Genomic DNA, 27,220 nt, shown 5'->3' with positions numbered 1-27,220 from the left:
CTCATAACCCTGAGCTATCCTTTGTCAGTGTCCCTCATGTTGCATAAGGATATCCATGGTCTTTAGTTCTTGAAGCACCATATGCAGTTCTTAAGCCTTGAAATATTTTCCGTATATTAACTTCTACTCAGTTGTTCTCAGACTTTCCAGCCTTTTCCTGGACTCTTGTTATGCTAAGGGATTTGGATTTTCTTGCTCTAATTTCATAACTTTTCATGTACTAAGGTGTTTATTAGCATTTGCTGGCCCATAGTCAGCAATGCCAAATGGATTGTATTGGAGAATGAAGATCAAGGGAGATGCCAGTCACTGCTCTCATTGTTGGGCTTAATTTTAACTTTGAACTCTATTCTGGCCTTGCAAGAAAGCACAGCGGGTGGCTAGCTGGTTTTACCTAACTCAGGAAGGAAGTTATGTTCATCCATGCTCATCCCTGGCATCCTCAGGAATTTCACCCTATGATAAAAAGATGTTTTGCCAGAAGGCATATATATTGAGAAGCTGACTGTGCACTCTTTAAGACTTTAGATGTGGGATGTGTTTTTAAAGAAACTTTCAGAAGGAATCTTCCCTACAGCTCTGCCTTCCTCCATTCCTCTGGACTTGGATTTAGAGGTACAGGCAACACTGTTCTCATTTCTAGGCTCTTTAAGCTTTTTGAGGCTTCGTTGTTTGTCGTACTTTGTCAGTTTTCCTTCCCTACTACACCAAAAATAAAAGTAGTATTTCAAGACTTCAGACTTTCTGTCAACACCTAGGAGTGCCCTGAAGCTCACTCTTGGCAGAGTCTGTGTTGCAATTTGCTGACGTTAGTTATTGAGGGACTTTAAAAATGGGCACTCTGCAGGAAACTTCATATGATAAATCTAAATTGTGAGTACTTATGTTTACAATTAATGGTACATAGAAGAAAAGTCTATAAGTTTCAGACTTGAAGTGGGAGTTTGTGTTAATGTAGTAACAGTGTTTGCCAAAGAAAACTGTGTATGAAAATGGAACTGCTGGAACACAACCTGAGAATGAAAAATAGAAAGCTTCTGGGGATCCCAGAAATCTCTCTGAAGAGCAGCTGGGTGGATATTTTTGCTGAGTTTGAAGGCTAAAATCAGGAGTCTGTAACTTGCCAGCTCCTGTGTTGCATGATGCAATTGCTTCTTTCCTATTAAGAAAACAGCCGTTCAGCAGGCTTGCGTTTTATTAATGTCCTATACCTCGAGGTGTGTATGATTGAAACAAGACTTTTTATGCTATGAGGCAAAGCTGGAAACTTTATATGAAAACTGTGTTTGGTTTGGGGGTTTTTTTTGAAAGCTATTCCAGAATATATACTAATGCAAAAGTGGCATGTAAGGTTTCTGCCAGAGGGTTTTGTATGTATTGGGGGAGGGCAGATGCCATCTGATGTTTAAATAGAAGATAGGAGAACACAGGCTGTGTGCATTGCTTCACTTCACAGTGACTGGTGCTAAGGGGGAGAGAGAGGGGAAGAATCTCCCACAGCTCCTAGTAAATCCATACCTACCTGCCTATGTCAACTTCTTAAAATCTTACCTGCCTGCACTCCAGAATATGTTAGTAGCAATTTATTGATTGAATGTCTTAAAACTCAGAATACTTAATTTTCTCAGTTCATAATGGCACCAATTCTGTCTTGAAAACAGAACGTATTTCCTGTAACATTTTCCTAAGCTGATTTTTGCACTCTTATGCATGTGACAGGATCATGACATGGACTGACAACATTTAATAAAAAGCCACATTTGTTACATTTTCTCTTTTATTTGTTTCTTTGTTTGTTTGTTTTAAAAGATCTGAAGAACTAGTGAGTATTGATAGTGATACCAGTAGATGTCTGATTTTCCCTGAAGGCAGTCTGATTTGCCAAACATCTGATGGTTCCTCCATAATTAAATGACTGGCTGTTCCTAAGACTCATATCTTCTCAAATGAGTGATTCTTTTGATAATGCTTCCAGGAAAAAGTATTATGTGGCTTTGACAGGGAAACATTCACGGTTTAATCTTAGTTTTAAGGTTTAATGTGAAATTCTATGTCCCATTCCTTCCTTTGCAGTGATAGGATGCATACAGCTGTGACTGTGTGATGAAACAGTGGAAGGCAGCTTTGGTTTTCAACTGGTTTTGTTCCCTGTATCAGCTCAGCAGCCACACAGGTACCTACCTACATGTGCTGGTGCAGGGAGAAAACAGAACCAAGCAGACACTGCTCACAGAAGCATTTCCTTGTTGGGACACAGAGTTAGTACTTTGCTGAGAGCCCTTCTATGTTGGCAGAGGAAGGCAAAAAACACCTCCAGTTTCAGGACCGTTCTGGGATTTTCCTAGTCTTTAAATCTGAGGGTGATAATTTTTCTATGAATTAGGTTCAGGATGTGTCAAAAATTTGTTTTGTTTAAAAGGCTTCCTTCATCATAGTTATGCTGATAAGATCTCAAACCATTCACAGCAAAAGTAAACTGTGTTCTTCTCTAATTACTGGTCATCATGCTACACGGGAGAGTAGACCACACTGGGCTGTGTCCTGAGTGGCAGTAGGCACTTCCTTCATGCACAGAATGTGCTGCTCCAGTGGTACTCACAGCCCTTTCTCCTCCAGGTCAGATCTTGGGCACTCTAGCACTTCTGCCACTCAGCCCTTGATGGAAGAGAATCAAAAGCCAGATGTCATGTAATGTCTTTATTTTTGCTGTTGTCATTGAAGTGGGAATTGAGGCTTTGTGACAATAATAGACACTGTAAGCTAAATGCTGCCTCTTAAAGTGTGTAAAAGCTCAAGTCAGTTTAGAAAATCAGCCAGGTTATCAGTGGGTCTCTTTCTGACTGAGGAAGCTGGCAGATTGCTTGCCAGTCTTATCTGGTAGCAGCAAAGCTTGAACATCTTCCATTTCAATATATTTTTCAGTTGGCATTACAAAGACTCCAAGCAGCTCTGTATCCTTATTTTATTAATCTTGTTTGTTTGTGTGAAGGTATTGGTCGGTCGAGAAACTATAAATTATCAAACTATTGGCAGACAAGTTAGACATATTTAAAAGCCAACACAGAGTTGACATAGATTAGAAAATGAAGAATAATGACCTACTTTGGGGAGGGATGTTTTTGCTCAAAATAAAGCTTGACAATGAGTGTATGTGAGTTCATAGTGTATTTCATTCTTGCACTTAAAATATTTTCAGAACACTGAGATTAAAATGGCAGAGAACAATAGTATTACATGCTTGCATACAAGTTTGACTTTGTTCCATGTTTGTCATAATAGAAAATAGAAAATGCAATATTCACTCAGCATCCATAATTCAACCATGTTCTTTATTTGCTTTGGATTTTGTTAAGTAGTGTGTCAGTCTACTTTCAGGCCCTAGAGAAAATCTGTGTTAGAGAATGCTAATTCTGCCCCGAAAAAAAACGTCTGGAGCGTGACCTTGCCAAACAGAGGTGAAGCCCCCTGACTGGGTGTAATTTTTCTGCTCTTTATTCTGTTTTTCTTTGCACAGATGAAAATTTCCTAGTTAGAAGGTTACTGTCTTAAATTAAGACTTCATATTTATTTTTTCTTATTTTATCATGTTCCACTCTACTTTTGTGGCATTTTCCCTACATATATGGACCACCCAGTTGTTTTAAGCCAGCTGTCAAAATAATATTCAGTAAGAGGATTGTGTTCAGTTTTGCAGGATGTAGCTGTGCAAGTGGTTAAGCAGAGAATCTCGATATGGCAAACCCATGTCTTATTGCTAACCACCTTAGCAAGCTCAATTAGCTCAATTTTTACAAGTCTAACCTCTAAATATGGATTAATTTTGTTAGTCTACCTGTGGCGAAATGATTTGTAAAGAAATGTTTTATGTGAGCTAAGTAGTAAAAATTGCGGCCTTTTCCTGTTTGAGTTAGACTGTCTGGCATTCACATAATTTTTGGAAACACTCATTCTTTGCCTTTTAGCAAAGACCAGCTTTATCTGAACTCTTGTGTTCTGTCTGTCAGACTGATTCAAGAAGTATCCATTCCCTTGCTAGCTTGACTTTACAACCAAAATGTGGAAAAGTTCTTCCCTGAAGAAGGAATGGGCTTGTTTAGGACAACTGTGAGTACTTTATCAGTTGACATCTATCTGTAAGAAATCTGCCATTTAAAACTGGTTCAGGGATGTCATGCACAGCTGTCCACTCTGTTCAGACACCAATCATTCATAAAAAGCATCTCTCAGTGCATTTGAAAATGTTATTTGAGTAACATTTCTGCTCAGGAACTTTGAGATCCTGACAGGACTTTGAGGTGATAGTCTTTTCTCCACTTGACCCAGAATCTGATGGACTTTCGCTGTTTGCTCTTACTCTGAAGGCCTGTTTGCTCCAAATCAGTTTCCTCCCAAATATATAGGTTTTTTACTTTTATCTTTTGAAGGACTGAGTAGTTATGAGACCTGTACGTTCCCAGTAAGAAAAAGCAGTGTCAACCAACTGATCTTTATCAGCCACTGCAGAGGTGGATCTCTTATACTGAGTTGCTTCATTTCTGGATCCATTGAGAAAACCACTGGGACGGGTAGCTGCTCCTCTGCTGTACTGAAAGGTCTGGAGACAATCATAAAAGACCATCCCACCCCTCAGGAAGAATAGAAACGTTTTACAGCAATAAAAGAAATCTATCTCAAATCAGTTCAGTCTGGGGTATGAAGATGCGGATCGGAGCGGTAGTAACAGGCTTATGTATTGTAAAGGTAAAATGAACTATGCTGAAATAGAATTGTAGGCTGAATGAGAGTCTAACCCTCAGTGTGGCCCTTGCTCCAAATCAAGCCTTACATGTTTGTTTTTGTTTGCCTAAGACATTGCACAATCAGGAAGTGGGAGGAAAAGTTGTTTGCTTTCATATCAAGGGAAGTTTATTCGTGAAAGATGCAAGTAAAATGCACCGCTGCTTAAGGATTCCAGATGGTGAGAACTCTGATGTTTGGAAACCTGCAGCTTTTACCTCAAATATTAAGTTTATGTAGCTGGTAAAGAATTATTCTGTACTGAAATGAATGTCTACAGTCATCTTTGTTTCAAGAGCCTCAGCTGCTACACAGGAGCCCTCAGTATCTATGACTAAAGTGGAGATGAGGGTTTGGTTTGGGTTTGGGGTTTTTTTAAGTACAAACCCCCCCCCCCCCCCAACCCCCCCCCCCCGAGGTGATATTTACTTCATAATCACTTAGAATTACTCCTCAAAGGAAGTTTTTGCCCAGCGCTCTGTAATTACTCTTAAATATGACTGTAATAGCTTTATCCCAGCCCAGATTCTCCTCTCTCTCTTGAGCAGAGCCGATTTCCTGATAAGATGGTTCAGTTTACTAAACCAGCATGTAACTTACCATGTCCCGCATTCCCCTCCCAGTTGCTTTTAGATTAGTAAGAAAAAACATATCTCTACAAGGTTATGTGAGAGGTCGTAGCAGTACAAGAATGTAGGGAGGGGACACACAGCAAGCAATTGGGAGGAAGCTGTAGCAGCCCAGTGCTGTTTGGCTTAGGACACTGTATAAATGACTGAGAGTTAAACTTCATCATCACAGAATCATCTAGGTTGGAAAGACCTTGAAGATCATCCTCCCTTTTCGTGGGAGTCTCCGCATAGTTTCTATATTTTTGCTCACATTAGATCTTCAGATCCTTCATACATGTTCCCTCATCTTTCACACCACCTATCCTGCTTAGCAATGATGTTTCTTTCAACCTACCAGTTTGGGAGAAGCAATACTTTTAATCAGGCCTTTCTTACTTGAAAATATTTTTGGCCGTGTGAAATAAAGCATCTGCATGTGTGATGACTTGTTGAGAATTGCCATGAGAATTGTTTACAGTGGTGGGTGGTGGGACTGATGTGTTCATGGGTGTGTAGCCTGAAAGGGGTTAAGTTTTTCTTCTCTCTGATACTTTCTTTGCAGTCTGATTTTACCTAAATATACCTTCTTTTACACTTGCATATTCATGTCACATTTGGCACCATCCTACACAGTCTGTCCATAAAACCTCAGTGTCCCAGATTTAGCCAAGTTTTTATTATTCAGGTATTTATTATTATTATTATTATTATTATTATTATTATTATTATTATTAATATTAATATTGTCAAATGTAAGTGAGCCATGTGCATGCTTCACAGCCTTCTTAATATTTAAGTGGCTTCAATTCTACTGTGTGTCTGCACAGATGTATCTGAATGTTTCGGTATTTGCTGATATGTTGCGCCAGCTAAATTAGAGGTGTTGGAATTCGTCAGACTCCTTTTGTGTCCCTCCCCCAGCCATTTTTCCAGAGCCTGAGAAAGCTCTTCTAAAGAAGAATGTTTACACAACTTTGCATTGGTCACCAAGTACATGAAGCTTTGATTTTGAATGACTAGAGAAGAATCAGCAGCAATGTTTTTTATGCTCTTGGAAGTGTTAACTCTTCAGTTTGTTTATGGCAGTGGTAAGGCTGAGGACGAGCACACAGGATATTTTTATATTTGCAGAGAATGGTTCAAAGCTTAGGCGCTGCCTGTCTGCCATTTGCAATCAGCAGCAGCCATTGTGGAAGGACTGCTTCTTGCTGTACTTGATAGAGGACTCTGTTCCAGATTAACTCTCCACCCTTTGCCAGACTTCAGCTGGAGGTTTCTTACTCTGCTAAGGCTTACAGAAATGCAGTGTTGCAGTTCACATGCAATGTGCCAGTATATCAGCTTCTTTCCTAGCTGTTACTCCCAGTTTCCCTGGTTAGCAGACTGAACTATCGGTGTTAGTTTTAACATTTAAAGGAATCAGTTGTTACAAATGTAAACTCTTAAATTCAGTAGTTGGTGTGGCTACATGATTTGTGATGTTCTCTTTAGATTCCAGGGGAAAAATCCCCTTAACACAGGGGTATATGACGTTAAAAATGAATATCTCCTTTAAAAGCTCTTAGAAAACACCCTGCCTTTTTCAGTTTGGGACATGTTGATGAAGGTCCTAAATTTTCACATGCAATTTAATAGTAATTGGAAGTGTTTTGCCTTCAATTTGTTTTTTACATTATTCCCACTGGAAAACAGCTCTGCATATCAAGCTGATGTTAGCAGGACCCATGGGGAAGCAGTATGTCTGCCTGTACTGTGCCCATATCTTGAGACTTGCCAGTGTTGGCATGATACGCATCAGGATATAAACTTATCTGTTTTCAGAAAGTTTTTCTTCGCTTTTGCCTCCCAGAAAAATTAAGTTGGCACCATCTGTATAAAAACTGCTTCTGTGAGTCCTGAGGTGCCAAGGATGTCACTCAGGAACCTTCAGCTGTAAAAAGGCCTGAATTCAGTGTAACTTCTTTGGTTTGTTCTGTAATTACATCTTTGGTAATTCATGCAGTTAAGTGTGTCCTGCCGTAATGTGGTTAGTAACCTCTGCAATTTAGCACTGTTCAAACAAGCAGGTGCTTGAGGTGAAAAGCAGAGCAAAAAGTTGAAAAAATACATAGTCTCAAAAATATTGAATAGCTTTGATTTCTGAAGGTGAAATGCACAAACAGCAGGATTATTTTTCCCCCTCTATATGGAAGAAAGATGAACTCTGTAGGGAATGGTACAGAAACACAACTTGGTTTAGTTTAATTTAGGAGCTGAATCAGCTTTTAGAGGAACTGAATATTGTCGACTGAAAGGGGAAATTGGGATTGACTAGAATGACTAGAGCAAAGTCAGTCACTGTGAATGTTTTCTACATTAATTCCTGAAGCCTAGGCATTCCATGGGGATATGTTACATCACTAGGGACATAGAAATTGAGTGGGACTAGATGCACATAAGGTATATGGCATGGGTGAACGAGACAACAGCCTGCGTAAAAGTACAACTACAAAAACTTTTTGATGTGCCTTCTCACTTTCAGAGCTATTATCTTCTTGTGAGGCAGTGGAGGGATGCCAAAAGATGTAAGGACAAAGAGGGGAGAACTTGCCAGTACTTGGTTTGTGAATGAAAGGAGGTCTTAATAAAAGAAAAGTGACATTTAAATGCTCTCTTCCAGTTTTCACCTGGCAGCCACCAAAGGCCATGCAGAGTGCCTCAGGATTATGGTGACACATGGCGCAGATGTGACAGCCCAAGATGGTGCAGGTATGTCTCTGTGAACCTACTCATGCAGCATAATACAGTCACATTGCTTCTATTGTTCTTAACATGCAGAGTGCAACTATTAATTTGACAACACTTCTTTTCTACACACACCATGTAGGAAAGCTAGTTGTAACACTTACAGGTTTAGCCATACTTGTTTTTTTTCTGCACATAGAATTCAAATTCTAAAGCCTTTAAAAACTTTTGCCCTAATACTATAAATGTCAACTTATGGTTGTACATTTAGTGTGCTCCAGATGCAAAATAGTTGCTTGATTTTAGTTTTTTGTAGTTTTATTTTGAAGTAAAAAAAATAATCTCCCCCCAGCTCTTTTTGTTAACTTCTTTCAAGGCTTTTTATAGGTTAAATCGAGATCTTTGGTGTTGCTTTTATGTGTATCCAAGCGATTAACCCCATTAATTGTACAGGAGTTGCAGTAAGACATTTCCTAAGGATTATGACATAGTGAAAAGAGCTGATACAGGCCATAACAGAGCTGAGAGCTGTTAAGTATGCTGTTTCAGCCCTCAGAAGTCCTATGCCTTAATTACTACTCCACTAGGAGAATGATGGGAGCTGAATTTGAAACTGGCAAACTCTTCTTAATAGATTTCAGTTGACATATCTGTGGAATCTGTGCCCGGCATTTTTTCTCCCTAGCTGAGTCACCTGAGTGAGCTGTCAGCGTTCGGTTTCTCTAGTAATGATCTGTAAACGTTGCGCCCAAGGGTTCTGTTTTGGCCACTGATTACAGTCTGAGTGAATTTGTCATACATGGAAATGATTTGCCTCTATAAGGAAGTGTCTGTGATACTGGAAGAAGCATTTAGATTATACACAGTGATAAGAGAATATACGTACCTGGTGCAGACTATTATTTAGAATTCATACTTCATCTTGCCTCGGGATTTATTAGTTGTTTGGATAATAGGAGGTTGCCTGCTCTCACCTGAGAATGTTGACCCAGTATTCATTAGGGAAAATCTTGTCTGTAGTAGTCACATTATTTATAGTGAGATTCTGCTGTCACCAGTGGCTCTGAGTACTAAATCTTGGCTTCTTCTCTTCTTAGTTACATAGATAATTTGTTCTTTTGCTATCTTGGCCTCTTTAATTTTTTAGATGCTGTGTAGGATGAAACTAGAGGAAAGACTGCAGTCTTTCATCATAAATCCATAGTCAGTAAATCACTGTATTGCATAGCCAAATATAAACTCACAGATGCTAAATAAATTAACAGAAATGGGAATCTATGAGATGCAAACCAATGTAGACGTGTTCTGAGTCCCCTTCTATGTGCAGTCCACAGATGATACAAAATTGTAGTGGTAGCTGGTAATTTTGGCTGGTTTTGCTCTCAGTGCTGGGTTCCTTTTTTATTGCCAAAGGGAAGAAATCATGAAAACACTTGACAGACATCTCTCTGCAAGGGAGGCTGAGTAATATGGGAAAATTGTTTTTTAAGAAACAAAACAAAACTGCGCAATCTTAGACTTACTTCTGCCAAGGTATAGTCTGACACAGTGTTTATGTCATTCCTTTATATGAAGCTAGACATTAAGATTATTCTGTTACCTGCCTGAACAACAGTCTGTCGTAAACACATTCTGTTTGATGTAGGTTTTTGTCTTATTTTCTCTATCCTTACTTTTCATGTGTCATGACAAGAACAAGACAGATAATTCAAAATGTTGCCTTTGTTGTGGAGAAGTTTATGCCTGTTTTTTGGTGTGATTGAATACTTAATTTGCTATGCTTTTATTCATTTAGGGCACAGTGCTTTACATCTTGCAGCAAAGAACAGCCACCCAGATTGCATTAAGAGGTTACTTCAGGTAAAAAGTTAATTTTTTATTTAAAGTTTTCCTTTTGTTCCTCTACATTGGTTCCACTAGACATTGATGCATTTCCTGCTAATAATCTGCATCATATCTTGTCCCTATACTGTTGTCCTATCTCCTTGCGATCAGGAGAGGTGCTTGAGTTTAAAGACCTTTTGGGCACTATGAATGGATGATAGAAATCAGGGTAGTATCTACCCTGAGTGATCCACAAACAAATACAGTTTTCCATGTGCAGCTGATTTGACATAGCAAGTTTGGATTTCAAGCAGGTTGCATCTTCTAACTTGCTGTGATTTGTCTGTGTGGTTGGATGGCTTGGAAGTAGATAGGTTAAGAGGTATAGGGGAAAAGGATTTTTCACTTCTGGGGGGATTTTGATATTGCTCCACTGCAGTACTTTCTGGCTGTGGTTGACCATAGAAATGTCTGTCAAGTTTAAAGTCAAAGGGAGAAGAAACGAAAGTAATTTAGATGCTAAAATATGGAAAAAATTGAATCCTCGGTAAAATGAGGCAAAGGACAGTTAGAAAGGGAATATAAAGAATGGGGAAACAAAAACAAAAGTGAAGATGAAGATTCTTGTGATGTTGATGCTGAAGATGTGCATTAGTAAGCAGCAAGATGCATTATCTACCTCAGCCCCATTTCAGAGAGCCAGGTGAGTTTTGGTGGAGGTGATCAGAGTAATGGGACAGATTTTTAGGAGTTTGGAGTTATCAGTAAGACTGTGGGTCAGACTACAGATGAAATAATAAATAATAACCCTGCTTGAGCACAGAAAGAGAACAGATCCCATATCCCGAACCTCTAAATTGCTTTTCCCTGGTTACCTCAGGGCTCTACAGTCATCCCATGACTGACCCCTGTCAATGTCTTTGACAATATTGGGTCCAGTTTCACTGATTCCCACCTCCATACTTGTTGCAAGCCGATTCCCCTGTTCCTCCACACCTGGAAAGGGTTATCATTAATCATTGAGGCTCCCCTCTTGGGGATTTCATTGCAAATAGCTACTTCTAACGCAAACCCATTTACAGCATAAACAGTGACATCAAGCTGTTACTGATGGTATCGCATGCAGCAGCATGGTCAATTCATAGATCATGCTCCTGCATGATACACATCAGCTCATACAATAGATCAGTATTTATACTAAATATCTGCTGCCCATTCACTTACCAGTTACAACTGTGGAGTGCTTTTGTTGATATCTTGCTAATTTTATTTAAATATGGAGATTTCTAAATATGCTCGTAAGTGCAAAGCCATTGGTAATATTTTTCAATAATATATGCTGTTAGGATTGCTTTCTTGCTTCTGTGGACCAGCTTGGTGATATAAAGTGTACATATTAAGAATGTCTAGTCCTGACACGCTGGAGTTGAAGTAAGACAGACTAAATAATTGTTTTACACAGGCAGAATCTTAACATTTTTGTTACAGAATGTGGTAATCAATGTGAACTTGTTTTTGAAGGAAATCATAGAAGTGTTGGAGGCAGTGACATTTGAAAGTCAAAAGCTCTAATGTTTGTTTTTTAGAAGCCCATTATTTCAGGGTCATGTCTTCTCGTGTCCAGAGAAGAGCAGTGAAGCTGGTGAAAGGTCTAGAGAACAAGTCCTGTGAGCAGCAGTTGAGGGAACTGGGGTTGTTTACCCTGGAGAAACAAGAGACTGAGGGGAGACCTCATTGCTCTCTACAGCTACCTGAAAGGAGGTTGTAGTGAGATGGGTGTCAGTCTCTTCCCACCTAACAAGCAATAGGACAAGAGGAAATGGCCTCTAGCTGCACTAGAGGAGGTTTAGATTGGATATTAGGAAAAAATTCTACCCTAAAAGGGCTATCAAGCATTGGAATAGGCTGCCCAGGGAAGTGCTTGAGTCACCATTGCTGAAGGTATTTAAGAGGTGTGTAGATGTGGCACATAGGGACATGGTTTAGTGGTGGGCTTGGGAGCGCCAAGTTTATGGATGGACTTGGTGATCTTGAAGGTCTTTTCCAACCTAAATGATTCTCTGATTCTCTTCCTTTGCTGTAAACTAAACCTAAAATTTTCTGTACCAAAGCAAGTCTTGATAAAGATTTGAAATATATATTTTTTTTTATTCGTTATTTTGTAGTCTAGATTGATCTGTAGTAGTTGGTGGCTTATAATACCACAAAATATAACTAAATTGTTGACGCTTTAGTTTTTACAAATGCAAATGAAGCCTTATTGCCTTTGAGGGAACTAATTGCCTAGGTTATGGTCACTTTAACTCTTACTGTAATGTAAAAAAATACAAAGCTTTTCTGAGATGAGAGTTTCTTTCTTTTTTTTATTTCCTGATTTAAATTGTTCCAAAACTGTAACTTTTTTTTTTTTAATATCTCTCTCACATGAGTTTTTCCTATGGCTTCAGTATAAACTGAAAGGAGAAGATCAGACTGATAGAGAGAAGGGCTGTGCCTTTCTTCAGTACTCTGTTCTGGAGTAGTTCATAAAACTTTTCTCAGAGATGTTCAGCACTCTGTCCTTAGCCAAAACCATGTTTTACTTTCTTGGTGTTTCTCTAATTGCTCTATTTCCCCTTCTCCTTATTGAACTGTGCAGAGTAAATGTCCAGCAGACAGCAGTGACAATTCTGGGAAAACAGCTTTACATTATGCAGGTAACTACTTTGTTGAAAGCTTGTACTATCTATTTTATTGTGCTTGATATTCCTAGCTCCTCAGTCTGGTGGAGCTTTTTAGGTTCTAACTACATAAATCTAGTGAGTCCACCTGATGGTTTACAGATTGTGGGTATTTTTTTTAGATAAATACTATGAGTGCTGAATTTCAGTTAATTACAGTTAACAAACTTGACTTGCACACTTGCAAGTGCAGAGCTATTGGAATACTTAAGGTTAAGTTTATTTTTATTTAATTCTTCAAAGATTGTATCTTATGCTAATTTGGATCATTAATATTGGTTGTATTTCTTTTTAGTCCTTCTCTCCTTCCTTCTTAAAGCAGAGAAATACAATTTAATTTGGTTTTGGTTCTTTGTTTTTTTGTTGTTTTGTGTATTTTTTTTTTTAGCTGCATGTGGTTGCCTTCAGGCAGTTCAACTTCTGTGCGAACACAAATGTCCAATCAATGTCAAAGATTTGGTATGTACCTCTTCTCCGGTGGTGTACTTAAGATACTTCAGTGCTTTTATCACCCTCCACTCCAGTCAATCTCAGGTGCAGCAGTTCAAAGCAATACTATACTTGTATTTCTTCTTGGATTTCTCTGTTGGAGAGAGTTCATTTTGCAGATTGCCATAGCAGAGGTGGGGAAGTACATCACAGTCTCATACAGTAGTGGCATGATATGCTGCTTGTTAAATTGAGGTATTGGTATAAGTAGCTAGAATCAATGCTGACACATTCAAAACATGATAAAAGTTTTTCCATTGACTCTAGTAGGCTTTGGAAAAAGCCCATTAGGTGGTCAAGTGCTGTCAAATGCTCACAAGTCCAACCAGAGTATGATAAGTCTGAAGGAAAAAATTGTACTTGATGTAGTCTGAAAGCTCAGGGACACTATATTCATTATTATGAAATGTTTGCAAACAACCAGTCTATTTTGGGGAATGATGCAACTGCCTGATAGAAAACCCTCTGATGAAAAAGGGAGGGGGCCTGACAGAAATGAGGTGAAAAAAAAAAAAAAAAAAAAAAAAAAAAGGGGGGGGGGGATAAAAATAAACTTGTTGATTAGTTTTCAACTTCTCTCTGTCTCCTTCTCACCTGGTCTTTCTAATAAAAAAAATCTGTCACAGAGGTTAGACCTAAAATTTAAGCAGATGCATTTTAAAGGCAGAAAAGGCTTGTTCAGTCTTAAGACTGTAGGAACATCTTAAAACTGTTCTCATCTTTTGTCACGGTTGATCATAGGAAAGAAGGAGGGAGCCAGAGCAACCTCAGAGGTGCGTGACAAAATGATAACAAGCAATGGTCAAAATTTGGGCAGTGGATGCAATTGAAAATTTCAGTTAGGTACTAGAAAAACATAATATGACCATGAAGGTGTTCAAACACTGAAACTGGTACCAGACACATCATGGTGTATCTGCCTTTGGAGATGCTTAAAACTTGACTGGATGTCTCTGAGCAATGTACTGTAACCTGAAGTTCGCCTAGCTTTGGATTGAGAGCAAAGGGGGAGAAACCCCAGATGACCTCTGAAGGTGTCTTCCAACTGGCATTATTTTGTGATTATATGAAATGTGTTTTTGCCTTGTACTTAGTTAGAATTACCGCTTTTGTTGTGGAGCAACTTAAAGGTATTGTGTAGTTCCAAAACCATTATGTTATAGCATTAGGCAAACAGAAAAGGGAGTACAAAGCAAAAAGCACTCCTACTCCTAATGCTTTGCATCCCCAGTAGTCAAGAAAGGAATTAAACCCAGCTATATTTATGATTCATGAGAAAAATGTGCTGATAGCGCCTTGTTTGTGCTGTATAGAAGTTCATAGCTGATCTTTAAATCTCAGTGATATTTATAGGTGGATGGATAATTGTTCATAGCTTCTTTAAATGCATTCCTAGGATGGGAACATACCTCTGCTGCTTGCAATACAAAATGGTCATACGGAAGTCTGCAAATACCTTCTGGATCATGGAGCAGACATCAACACCAGGGATAAAAATGGAAGGTACAGCAGGTTAACATGTTAATTCTTCCCCAAGGCTGACTGTCAGATGAAGCTTTCTTCTCAAATCCTTCCCAAAATAGTTTTTGTTAGGTGAAATAATGCCTTCTGTACTGGACAGCGTATCCTGATATTTTGAGAAAGCTTACAGAATTCTGCCTAAAGGGAAAAAATGCAACAGAAAAAACTATGTAACTATAAAATTAGATGTGCCTGTAAGATTTCCCTTAAGCTACCAGAGCATTTTTAAAGAAATCCTACAAGAATCTAATTGATAGCACTTGCCCACATATCACTTCGTACATGTCACAGTTTTAAATGCTGCTCTCTTCTTGGCATGAGTTGGTTTCTCCAACTTAAATCCTAAAAGTTTTACTTAGCAGTGACATATGAGGAGGGCTTTTTTTTCTACCATAATGTAGCCACAGCAGCAAGAGAAGAGTACCATAAAGCTATATAATGGAGATGCTGTTGTCTTAGAGACATGTAGAGATTTGTTGCATTAATAGATAGTGCATGTGTCAGAAAATGGATTTTAAAAAACAACATCCTTGTAGTGAAACATGCACTTGTTTTGAGGATACTGATGAAGATCAAGAGTCTTTGAAAACTGTGTTTTATAAACAGTTGGTTAAACTGTGAAGGTAAAGCAGGATGCTGAGAAGACTTGGCACTTACACCTGATAGCAATCTTGATTATTGTATGTGATACAATGCTTATATTGTTCTTTGACAGCACCTGGGAGGACAAGACTGGGCCCTAACTTGGTTTTTATCAGTCCAGAGTTTATTAGCGCACTCTTTGTTTTAAGCTGTCTAAAGAAAACTTCTTAGTTGTCTTGGTTGGTTTGAATAGCCTTTTGGTGCTTTGAACCAAGGTATTGCCTGCTCTGGGACATCTGCCCTCCCCTCACTCTCTTACTGTTTAATCAACAGAGAGCATTAAGAGTTTCTAGTTTAACTGGATGAAGGCATTTCTGTCATAGATATAGCTTTGTATTTTTGTATTTTCTTTTTAAAGAAAGTACTGTGTGTAGATGCAAGAAAATCATGCAACATGGAATATATCATTTCACTTCTCTCTTTCCTTCTGGTGGAGAGTAACAACTCTTGCATCTCGTGTTCACAAAAGTGCTTAAGTTTTTAATGAAGAAGGAAGAGCCTTTTTGGGAGAGGAAGGGGATAACCTTTGAAAATGGTATCTCCAATTTCCTATCTCGCCCAGACTAAGTTAATTATTTTGGTAATCTAAAGCTGTCCCTGTGACTCTGGAGGTGTTATTCAAGTTACTACTCAGCAGTACTTTTTAGCACAGCACTGCAACAGCCATTATTTTTCTGGGGCTTACCCATTACAGGCAGTATGTTTAGTTCATCAGTGAAGTGATTGTCTAAATATGTTGCAAATATTATCACTGTAGTAACTTTTCGGTCTCATATCTGTGCTGTGCAATGTGTTTGCCAGCGAACATGGCCAAACTATTAGGCATGTTTTTATGCTGAGAAGGGAGAATTATGCCTAAGCAAGAAAGCAACATTAAAGCATGCTTGAAATGTGGATTTTTCTGTGTGTTCCTAATTATTCTGTACATGTCTTGTGACACCTTCAAGTAATTGTGAAAAACAAATACAACCTGTTAGGAAAACACTCTCCATCTGTGTGCTGCCCTTACTCTAGGATCTGGCACTGTTAAGCTGTCTGATGTTGGAGAGGGAATTGATTGTGCTCTAATGGACTCTTTTTTTTTAAACTGAACAGGTGAGGAGTTGAGGTCAAACCCGTCTCAGTGAAGAGCTTTGAGATTGTCTGGCTTTTTGTTTGAACTCTGTCTGTTTTGTCTTTAAAGCAACATGTGAAGGAGAGCAGCAATGAAATAAATGCTTTCATGTTGTATCACGACTTGTAGAGCTGTAATTGGAGTGTGGCAGTAAGGTTTGGTAGTCTGACTTTATCCTGCAGCCATTTCTATTTATGACTTTTCTCCTGGCCTCAGTAACCCTTTTTAGAAATCCAAAGAATGTCAATTCCCCACTGAGGAGTATGGGGAAGAGGAGGAGGGGCAGGAGAAGCAACAGTTATATGTATGTGTCAATACACATGTTGATAAAACCTTGCACATTATTGCACAATAACTGTGTCACTTTTTTTCCTGAAAAAACGAGCTGCTGCTTAAAGAGTACAGTCTTGACACTTACTCTGTGTGTGTTTTGTTTGTTTTGTCCAGAACTGCTCTGATGATGGCTTGTGAAGTGGGCAGCCTTAACATGGTGGAAGCCTTCCTTAGGAAAGGTGCAGATGTCAGTTTAGTAGATATCTTTGGACAGAATGCCCTGCATTACTCCAAGCTCTCTGAGAATACAGGGATCCAGAATCTCCTATCATCAAAGTTATCTCAGGATGTGGGTATGTAAGAGATGCCGATCTACAGTTTTATCACTTCTGGAACTGGCCTATGTGTATATTTAGCAATGAACAAATTAACTTCATAAGGTAGGCTGAAAAGTTTCAAAAGCTATCTTCAAGATGTTCTGGGTGAGGCTTCCCAAAACCAGGAAAATGTGGTCTTTGCCATAGATAGTAATATTTAGCATGGGATAAAGCACTAAGCAGGGCAAAAAGAAGCAGTTTTGGAAAATAAAAGGTAAGCGGATGTAGCAGCATCATGAAATTTAGCTTACAATTTGGAATAGATCCTTTTTTATTATGTGGAGGAGTAAGTTAAACATACAGCTTCTCAGTAGAGGAGTTGGAGGAGGTACTAATGCATGCAGAAGGTTTTATGGTCAAGCGAAGATGGATTTCTAAAGTAGGAAGCCAATGTGCAAGAATGGTGTGAGATTATAGTAGGATAAGAATTGTCACAATCCTCTTTTATCTCAATATGAAACCCAAAAGGCAGCAGAGAAAGGATTCAAATGGAATTTGGAAATTAAAGTATATTTCTCAAATTTCAGACAGGAATTCAAAACCCAAAGTAGTTATGGTGTGAGAAGTAGAGCTGAGAGAGGGGTTAGGAATGACAGACAACTTTGATAGCTGTTCTTAATTCCACGTCTTTTCTGCTTCACAGATACAAAGTCAACAACAAAAGCAAAGCAGGTATTTTTCCTTTTGATTTTAAAAATACTTGGGATATATAGACTTGTAAATTAAGAAAAAAAACATAATTGATGTGACTAGAAGCACTAGTAAATGTCACTGTGAGATGGGCTGCTATTAACTACTCTGTAATCCGAAAGGGTTTTGTTGTGTATTTAAGAAATGTGTTTCAGGAACATCCCTTTTAGACTTAGCTTCTCTCTGTAACAGCAGCCACCACCCTCACTGCAAAAAGGAAAGGAGGGGTGTGTGTGTATGTGCACACGTGTGCTGGGAAGATATTCCACTTGTCTCACGTGTAATGCAGGAGCTTGGTTTTTGGCTCTCTATCTCTTTAAACTGTGGAGAAGATGATCTGGTAAAGTTCCCTGTTTCCAAAACATATAATTGGGGATAATCCCTAGTTATATCTTACTGGAGACCCCCACCTCTGATAATCCCAGCAGATTTAGGCAATTAAATTAGTTTCTTATATTTTTTTATTTAGTATGCTATCTTGGAGTGCAAATAGACCTTGTAGACCTGCTGGTGGCTGGAAAGTGGGCAATGATGCAATGCATTGGTTCATTCCTTCTCTGAGTAGAGAGGTGGGAGCTTAGGCAGAAGTTGGTGGAGAGGAAAGATGGTAGCCTTTAAGAATGGCATGACTGGACTATGTATGAATGGAAGTATTTAAGACCACTAGTGCTAAACCTATTGTTAGCTTCTGCTTTTTCACTAAACTTTTGTTTTCACTGAAGCATGGATTACAAGAGGGCAGATTCTTATTGTCAGGCATGTTTAATATCTTTATGTTAATAGAGATGTAGTCTTTACATAGAAAAAAAAAAGACACTGCATGAGCTGCTAAAGTTGATATTAATGTGGGGTTGTTTTGTTTTGTTTTGTTTTTTCAATAAAACAACTTGCTCGAACTTTACTAACCAAACTAACAAACCTACCTCTTCTGGCTGGTGAAACTTTCAGCATGACCAAGGCTCTAAATTAAGTTCAGAAAGAAGTGGAACTCCAAAAAAACGCAAAGCCCCACCTCCTCCTATCAGTCCTATTCAGGTAAAGAAAAGACCAATTTTCAGATGCTTTTAGGGGGTGAAAAGCATTTTGAACATTATGTGAATAGTGTGGGCTGGATTTATTGTGTCACTCTAATTTTTATAAGTCTGTCTTACCATGGGTGCTTTTCCTGACATTAGGATAACACCATGAAAGCACATGTTGGTTAGGTTAACTACGCAAGATTGCTTGAAATACAACATGGCCTAAGATATAACTGTATGAATTTCATTGTACAATTGCTTCTTCCACCTAAAGTTGAAGGTCCTATTTTTTTTCCCCTGACATTCATAAGTAAATAATTACATATATTTTAATAATAAATATATATGTACACATTATTATATGCATATATACATATAAAAGTAAAATATTTAAATATATAGTATCAAAATGCAGCTTAACAGTTAGGTTTAATGTTAAACTGGAATGTTACCTGTATAACAGCTACACTGCATATATAATACTGACTCAGAGCACTGAATAATTAGACCTGTTCTTTGAAACTAACCTAGAGGTGTGACTTTATGTTAGTGCAGGGAAAAGTACTCTTGAATTTCTCTGTGTGTGTACATATTTATATACAGGCACATGTTAGAGAGATAGTTATATGTAAACGTATATGTACATACCTATTTATATAAAATCTTTTACAGCTTGGTGATTTGTCTTCTCCACACTCATCAACTTCAACTCCCATGACTGGAAAAGGGCAGGCTTTCTTTGCTGATCAAGTGTGCAAGGTATCAGGGTTTTGTTCTTATGAAGCTTAGGGAAGGAAAATGTAATATCTTAATAATCTATTTTGCTTAATAATCTACTTTGCTGACTGCAGAGTCTCCTGTGAATTAATTAGCCGAGTTTTAGGAACAAAAAGCAATCCAAATCTATTTTGATGTAATTTATAAAGTAAGTGTGGATAACTTTAATGTTTACTGAATATGTAAATATAATTAGTTATAAATTAGTATTTAGGTATATGTTTATGAAAGTAAATATTAATGCTGTGAAAGTTCATTACGTATTACAAGCGAAGTGCACAGCATGGTGCAATGAAAAAAGTCAAAACTCTTTCACCAAAAGACAACAGGGAAGTGGTTGAGTGTGCTCTGTCTGATTTTTACCTTATGGTATTGAAGACTTTTTGTTTTGTTTTTTTTTTAAATACGTGACAATAAATTGCTATTATTTATCACAGGGGCTGCAGCCTTACAAACTATCTGTGAGATAGCTTCCCGTATTTCATAAATATTTGATGAAAATTGGGCAGTGGAACTTGAATGGCTTTAGCAGATTTTGAAATACTGGCCTCATGCTACAATTGAACAAGACCCCAGAAATAAAAGAAACCCACTTTGCCAGGCTTTTATCCAGCAAGATCTATACTGTCTATATTTCTCTTTAGTGAACTGTCCAACTTTACATCTGCTTTCTTTGAAAGTGTTTTCTTTTGGTGTCTCTGCAGGAAGAATTCAGCTCCTCACATCATGATAATAAAGACAGGCTGAGTGACAGCACAACAGGTATCCAGTAATACTGAATCCTTATTTTCATGTTTGGTTAGGTCTTCTAGGTGGTGTGAAATGTTGAAATCTGGTCAGAAATCCTCTGTACCTTTCCACATAGAATGTAAGCCGCAATAAGTATTGACCATAATGCTTTGTAATTTCACTAGCAGCTCCCCACCAAAACCTGCTGCTGTTGGGTGATCTAACACGTTTTTGGGGAAAGAGTTTCTAGGAAGAGTTTGCTTGCTCACTATACTTAGTGGTCATGGGAACAAACAGTTTAATTTGAGAGGTTAGAATAACTAGCTAGCATTCCCATGTTTTGAAAGCTTTTGAATCTTGTTTTGGTTTTTTTGAAAGGTGCTGATAGTTTATTGGATGTGAGTTCTGAAGCTGACCAGCAAGATCTACTTCTGTTGATGCAAGCAAAAATTGCTTCTTTGACATTGCACAATAAGGAGCTGCAGGACAAATTACAGGTGGCATATTTTTCTGCTGTTTTAGTGCTCTCTTAATCTTCTAGCAGAACAAAGAGCGGCTTTTAAAGATGTACTATGAAGATAATTTAATGAGCTTGGTGGTAAGATCATGGAAACACTCTGCCCCAAAGGATTAAATCAGTGTTTTGATCTTCTCACTTTTCCCATAAATTACTGAATAACTTGTTTATGATGATAACCACATTCTAAAAGATGTTGTTAACAGTTGTGTTAGCAGAATTTTGATTCGCATGCCTTTGATTATTAGCTTATGGAGATTCAGCCCAGACTTTCAGAAGAACTTGGCACTTCCTGCCTCTGTCACTGTAGATGACTGAATGGGAGCGGCTTTGAATTTTGGGTTTGAATAAATTTTTGAATTTTTCTAAAGCTTTTTTCTATGGTACTTTGTCTGTTTCTGTAGGATGTGGCAAGATTTCCTATTCTAAAAAATATAATCATGTACTTGTTTCTATTGTGCAATTGTTTGGCTTTCTTTTTGCACAGGAAAGAACACCTAAAGAAGTGGATTCAACTGTAGAATCTTATCATGCAACTCAAACAGAGTTTGAGCAAAGAGCAGATAGACAAAATGAGTTCTTAGCTCAGGAGCTGAAGTCTACATTAAATGCCACCCAAATTCAAGAAAAGTTGACAAACCCCAGTGAAGTAAAAATGAAGTACCTCCAGGAAGACTTAAAGGATGTGCAGAGGAAATTAGAGAATTCTGAAGTCAAAAGAAAGCAAGTAGAAGCTCAGGTCCAGTCTAGAGTCCCAGAAACAGATCATTTAAATAGCACAGACATTTCAGAAAATGGTTCTGATCTCAACCCAAAGTTCCAAGAAACTCAAAACAGTTATGAGGAAGCTGTGAAAGAGGTTTTGAATGTACAAAAGCAAATGAAGTTGGGTCTTGTTTCCTCTGAAAGTGAAGAAACCAGTTCTGATCTGAGTAGGTTGAAAGTTACATGTGGAGAAGTTGAAATGCTTAAGCAAGAATTGAAGAGAGTGCTGGAGGAAAGCGAAAGGCAAAAAGAGAAAATGAGAGAGCTACAGAAAAAGTTTGAAGAAAGAGATCAGAGTGTGGCAAGCAAATTGTCTGTAGAAGAGTGTGAGGAGATGAAGAATTCATATTGTTCAGTTATTGATAACATTAATCAAGAGAAAGCGTTGTTGATTGAGAGGTACAGAGAAGGGCAAGAGGAAATTAAAAGGCTGCAGGACAAGTTGACAAATCAGACGCAGTTGGAATCTAGTGCTGAAGCTGGAGAAATGAAAGATGCAATGCACAAAATGGTAGATGAGCTCAACAGACAACTTAGTGAATTGTCTGAGTTGTACAAAGAAGCACAAACAGAGCTTGAAGAATATAGGAAGAGAAAAACTCTTGATGATATAGCTTTGGACTACATTCCTAGAGATGAACATGAGAAACTGATGCAGGTAACAAATTCCTTGAAATACAAAGCAGAGAATGAGTTATCAGAAATGAAATCCCAATACACAAAAGTATTAGATGAAACAGAAGAACTGAAGCAACTGTTAGATGCTCAGAAACAAAACTCTTTGCCAATTACTGAACACCATCAGGTGATGAATGCACTCAGAAATACTGTAATGGAAATGGAGGAAGAAATAAATGAGCTCAAAGTACTGCTTACCAACAAGGAAAGCGAAGTAAGAAACTTACAGAAGGAATTACTGGAAGAAAAAGCTGCAATTAATGAAGCAATGGTACCTAAGGCTACATATGAAAAGCTCCAGTCATCACTAGAGGGGGAAGTTAGTGTTTTGTCATCCAAGCTGAAGGATGTAATCCAAGAGAAGGACAATGTGTCCTTAGATGTTACGCAACTGAAAAATGAAGTTTTGCGCTTAAAAGAAGAGAAAGAAGGTATGCATACTCTGCTTGAAGCAAAGCAACAGGAGGTGACTGGTCTTCAGCAAAAGTACCATCAAGTTCAAGAAGATCTTCTTGAGATGAAAAGATATTCTGAAAGCTCATCAAAACTGGAAGAGGATAAAGATAAAAAGGTTAGTGATGCACTGTAGTGGAGAGATGGTACATGAGTTCAGACTGCTAACATGTTGGATGGTGCATGGGATGATGTGTCAAGTGTCACAGAGTTGAGTAACTTTTGAGTGCATTTGTCCATCTAAAAATTCAGATATCAAGCAAGTTTTCAGTATGTTTAACTTCACAGTTGGTTTCCCTCCCCTGCAGAGATACGCATGATCTTTTAATTTACCTCTTTTAAGTTCTGTTTAGGTTGGGTTCACACTATTTGGGCAACTGAATTCAAAGAAGTGGGATTTAAAGCAGGAAGAGATTCCAGAGGAGACAAGAAAACAAAGATCAGAAATGACCAAAATTCACTATTCTGATTTTACTATATTATCTCAACCTTAGCATGACTTGACTGTTTTTCCTCTGCATTTACCATATCTGCCACTACAACTTCCTTTATAAAAAGCTGTGTATTTTGCTAGCTCTGAATAGCTGGCCTGTGTTTGATATGTTTCTGCCTTGTGTTCAGCAGCGGTGTTTGTAAAGGTGGTAACTGAAATCCCTGTTTGCAAATATTGCTGGCTTTCAGAACAAGGAGTGCATTTTGAATTGTCTGGGCTAGGAAAGGGATAGAGAAGCATTGTAACCCTTTGCTTACATGTCTCTGTTTGTCCGTTGAGTTTGTTTACATCTTGGTTTTCCTCACTTCCTAAATTTAAGTTACAAATAAAAATAACCCCAAGGTGAGAGCCACAAGAATACAGTATGCCTTGCAGCTTTTCATGAAAGCCTCTTTTTTGTCTCCCTAGATCAATGAAATGACCAAGGAAGTTAGTAAATTAAAAGAAGCATTGAACAGCCTTTCTCAGCTTTCTTACTCGACCAGTGCTCCCAAAAGACAAAGCCAGCAGCTGGAAGCATTACAACAGCAAGTGAAGCAGTTGCAAAACCAACTGACTGTAAGTGTGATATTTGTAAACCCACCATTATTCCCAGCTGTCTGAAGATGCGCATGTCATTCTTCACTCTGCCTTATTTAAAATGGTGCACAGTAATGAGTACTAGGAAAGGAATTTTCATCCAGAAATTCTAGAATTTCTCTGTTTCTCTGAAACATTTAGGAATCTGCAAGTCACAAATTGCTCTTTAGAAATAGTCTAACTGAAAAAAGCTGTTTCCCCCCATATATTTTCTCATATCAACAGTGGAGCAAAGTTTCTGTATTTGTAGTGAAATGTAGTGGCCAGCCCTGCTGATGAGACCCTCATTTGTGGAAAATGTGGCCAGTGTGCAGTGCATTTGTGTGTTTTCTCAAGAACACTCATCAGCTGAAGTTGTCTTGTTTTGGTTGTTTGGGTTTTTTTTTTAAGCTAAAATAAATTCAACTTTCTGGAACAAAGTAGTCACTAAAGGCATGAAGTTTCAAATTGAGTAAATCCATCTGTTTACAGGGAGCACAGTTTATTCTCTGAAATTCTGAACTGCTTAAAGTTGTTATTTTTAAAATTCTTTTGTGTATGAAAGGTTCAGTCTTGTAAGCTTGGTTGACTCATAATTGCTATTTCTAAGAGCTAGCCTGTCCCAAGGAGCACTTTAATTCACTACTGATGGTGAAAAGAAGGTACTTCCCCACAAGCCTTTGTTGAGAGCTCTGGAGTAACCGAAAGGAGAATTCCCAGCCTGGCATGCGAAATGGCTTACCTGTTGTCTGCTTTCCTGCCTTGCCTAGTAGACAAAAGAAGGGTCAATATGCTTATGGGCCAAAAAAATGACCCTGCAGTGGGGATAAATAAGTAGGCAGACAGTTAAATGCTGCATCCTGCCAGGGTAAAGGCCCAGACTGTTTCTTATCCCAGTCCATCATGTCTGAAAGGACTCTTCACCTCCCACTTTAAGGACCAGTAAAGCACTGTCAGGTGCAACGATACGCAACGCATGAGGAAAGCGGGTACGATTTAAAACAGGACAGAAGCATTCTTTCCTTTTTGTAGGCTAGCTTTCCTAACAGCTTCATGTTTATTTGCAGAGATGGCTTCTGCGATGTGGTATCTGATCATGAAGGAGGTTGGCTTTCCTTGTTTGAAGTACAGTAATTAACTAAAGATTTCATGGGTTAAGACCTTTTTTTCCCTGGGAAGGCATTAGCTGAATATTGTTGGCTTTCCTCAATTCTGATTGCTGCTAAACTCGAGAGTATGTGCTCATTCCGCATCTTTGCAGCTCAGTGATGTAACCTCACCAGCTGTTTTGCTGGGATGGGTAGAATTATCCAGATCATGTTTTGAATGGCTAGTGGCACAGTACTGTCTGAGCTGGCTTCCATGCATGCCTAAGACTATGGTTTGTAATTACCCAGAGCTCTCTAAATCTAGTTGGGGAGTTCTGAATTCAACAGTTCTGAATGCTCTGTGACTTTCTGCTTAACTATTTTCTAGGAGACAAAGAAACAACATCAGGAAGTTGTCTCAGTCTACAGGATGCATCTTCTCTATGCTGTGCAGGTATGGTTGCATATTGTCAGTTACACAGTGTTGGTATTTTAATGAAAGATGTTTCTTCTGCAAATTTAGCAAGAACTTTGCATGTTTTCTCAGACATCTTACTGAAAAAGTATGACTGTTTAAGCTCAAATTTAACACTGCTTCCTTTTAGGAAATTGATTTAATTACTGTATCTCAAAAATAGTTTGTAAATCTTCTTAAAGAGTAGAGAGAGGCTGGAATTCAATCATCTTTTCTTCTTTTTCCCTTTGTTTAGGGTCAAATGGATGAAGATGTCCAGAAAGTGCTTAAACAAATTTTATCTATGTGTAAAAGCCAATCACAGAAGAAGTAAACAAAAAAGCCAAGGAAAACTCCCCATTTTTATTAATCCTGTTATGGGTGTTTATCTAGATTTGCCTTAACATAAGATTTAAATTGGCAATTTGCTGCTTTTGTGTTATTGTGCTGTTCGTGAGGTGGATTTGTTTGTCTGTCTCTATCACTTACCATGTGTATTTGCGTGTGCAGTAACTAAACACATGCCTGCTTTTCATATCCAAAATGCAAGTATGTTCTTCAGACTTTTACCTAGGCCACTCCATGTCATGTTTACCCTGAAAATACTTTCTAGCTTCCTCCAATATTTGGGGATTAATCTAGAGGAAAGCAGTTGTGTTGCCTGGGTAAAGATGAAATTCTCCATAAAGTCTTCTGTACTGTTTATAAGCTGCAACTTGTTACTGGGGATTAATTTAGTTGCTTGATGTTGTAGCACTTGGATTCCTGACATTTTGCCATATACAGTCTTCGGCAGAGCAGAAGTAAGCCTTGCAGAAGTGAGCAGAAATAGATACTTATGCTAAACCAGAACATCAAACAGCTACACTTCTTAGTGTAATACTATTTAAGATTAACACGCCATGAGGTAGCTGTCCCAACCCATCCAATGCACTGAGTACACAAAACTCATACCATGCTTCACAGTTTCCTTTCATAACTGCCTGGTAGTGGAATAAAACTATTTCAAAAGGTAAAGTCATTAGTTTATTGAAGTTCTGTACAAAGCAGTACAGAAACATAAACAACCCTTTATGATAGGTTTAGCTATCTATGCAAGTGTTGGCCATGAAGCTCAGGAACAAAACCAGAACATATACTTTAGACAAGGGATTCTAGTGAACACAGGATGTTTACAGTGAATGTCAATGCCTCATATTTCCTAACCTCACTTTTGTAAAGATCTTCTCTTCAGTATATTTTTATTGGCCCTCTAATGAATTTTTTTGTAACTAAACCATTTTTTCTACATAATGTTTGCATTAAGCTTATTAATAAATATTTTTAGGTAACTGTGTTTTAGAGAGTTTCTTTTTATACCCCCAGGTATTCAGTAATAGTGAAGCATAGTGAAGTGTTTTCAGTTTGTAAGAGATCTGTATGGAATAATAAACCTGTCTGTCAGTGTGGTCCAGAGCAGTGAAGTGTAAAAATGCAGTTCAGCCTGCTGTTCCAAAAAATGTAGAAATGATAGGTAGAGAACAGCAGAAGCTGTCAGAAATTTCTGCATGTTGTTTCTAGAGGCTAGGGGCATCAGTAAAGCCTTTATCAGCACTTTTAAATTTGAAGTCAAGTAAAAATGCTTGATGTGGCATAGTATGAACTATGGAAAAGTGTTTCTACGCACACACTGCACTTGAGCATACAACCATTCTAACTAGCTTGCAGCTTCACTATGATGGTTTTTTTTTTTTTTTTCAATTCCTGTTAGTGGATGTGTCTCTAATAGAGAAATCTTCCAGAGCTATATAATCTATGAAGTTTATGTAGAGTCATAATATGACAAGAGTCAGCAGTGCCTCAGACTGACTGGACTCATAGTGCACTTATATCACATAATTCCTAACCCTGGCAAAACTAAAATGGATTTTAAAAGCGAAAAGAAAAAT

At 38.2% G+C, this 27,220-nt stretch overlaps 1 protein-coding gene across 3 annotated transcripts in view; it reads left to right on the top strand.

The window, feature by feature from the left end:
* The window catches only part of RAI14 (retinoic acid induced 14), a 75,332-nt gene extending 48,548 nt beyond the window's left edge, over positions 1 to 26,784 (top strand). Inside the window, exons 3-17 of one of the 3 annotated variants that reach the window (XM_026865846.1) lie at positions 8,047 to 8,135; positions 9,907 to 9,971; positions 12,574 to 12,631; positions 13,044 to 13,114; positions 14,541 to 14,647; positions 16,869 to 17,047; positions 17,715 to 17,743; positions 18,710 to 18,796; positions 19,453 to 19,539; positions 20,262 to 20,319; positions 20,665 to 20,783; positions 21,291 to 22,817; positions 23,601 to 23,750; positions 25,227 to 25,292; positions 25,549 to 26,784. In XM_026865846.1, coding sequence (XP_026721647.1) covers positions 8,047 to 8,135; positions 9,907 to 9,971; positions 12,574 to 12,631; positions 13,044 to 13,114; positions 14,541 to 14,647; positions 16,869 to 17,047; positions 17,715 to 17,743; positions 18,710 to 18,796; positions 19,453 to 19,539; positions 20,262 to 20,319; positions 20,665 to 20,783; positions 21,291 to 22,817; positions 23,601 to 23,750; positions 25,227 to 25,292; positions 25,549 to 25,626 — 2,770 coding nt within the window. In that variant the 3' untranslated portion in view covers positions 25,627 to 26,784. Of the gene's footprint in view, positions 1 to 8,046; positions 8,136 to 9,906; positions 9,972 to 12,573; positions 12,632 to 13,043; positions 13,115 to 14,540; positions 14,648 to 16,868; positions 17,048 to 17,714; positions 17,744 to 18,709; positions 18,797 to 19,452; positions 19,540 to 20,258; positions 20,320 to 20,664; positions 20,784 to 21,290; positions 22,818 to 23,600; positions 23,751 to 25,226; positions 25,293 to 25,548 lie in introns of all 3 variants that reach the window. The other 2 variants (XM_026865845.1, XM_026865847.1) reach the window with 2 other exon arrangements.
* Positions 26,785 to 27,220: the final 436 nt, after the last annotated feature.

Source organism: Athene cunicularia, assembly GCF_003259725.1.
Source record: "Athene cunicularia isolate RWA chromosome Z unlocalized genomic scaffold, athCun1 chrZ_part1, whole genome shotgun sequence".
Taxonomy (NCBI): Eukaryota; Metazoa; Chordata; class Aves; order Strigiformes; family Strigidae; genus Athene; species Athene cunicularia.
This window is presented reverse-complemented; position numbering and strand designations above follow the sequence as displayed.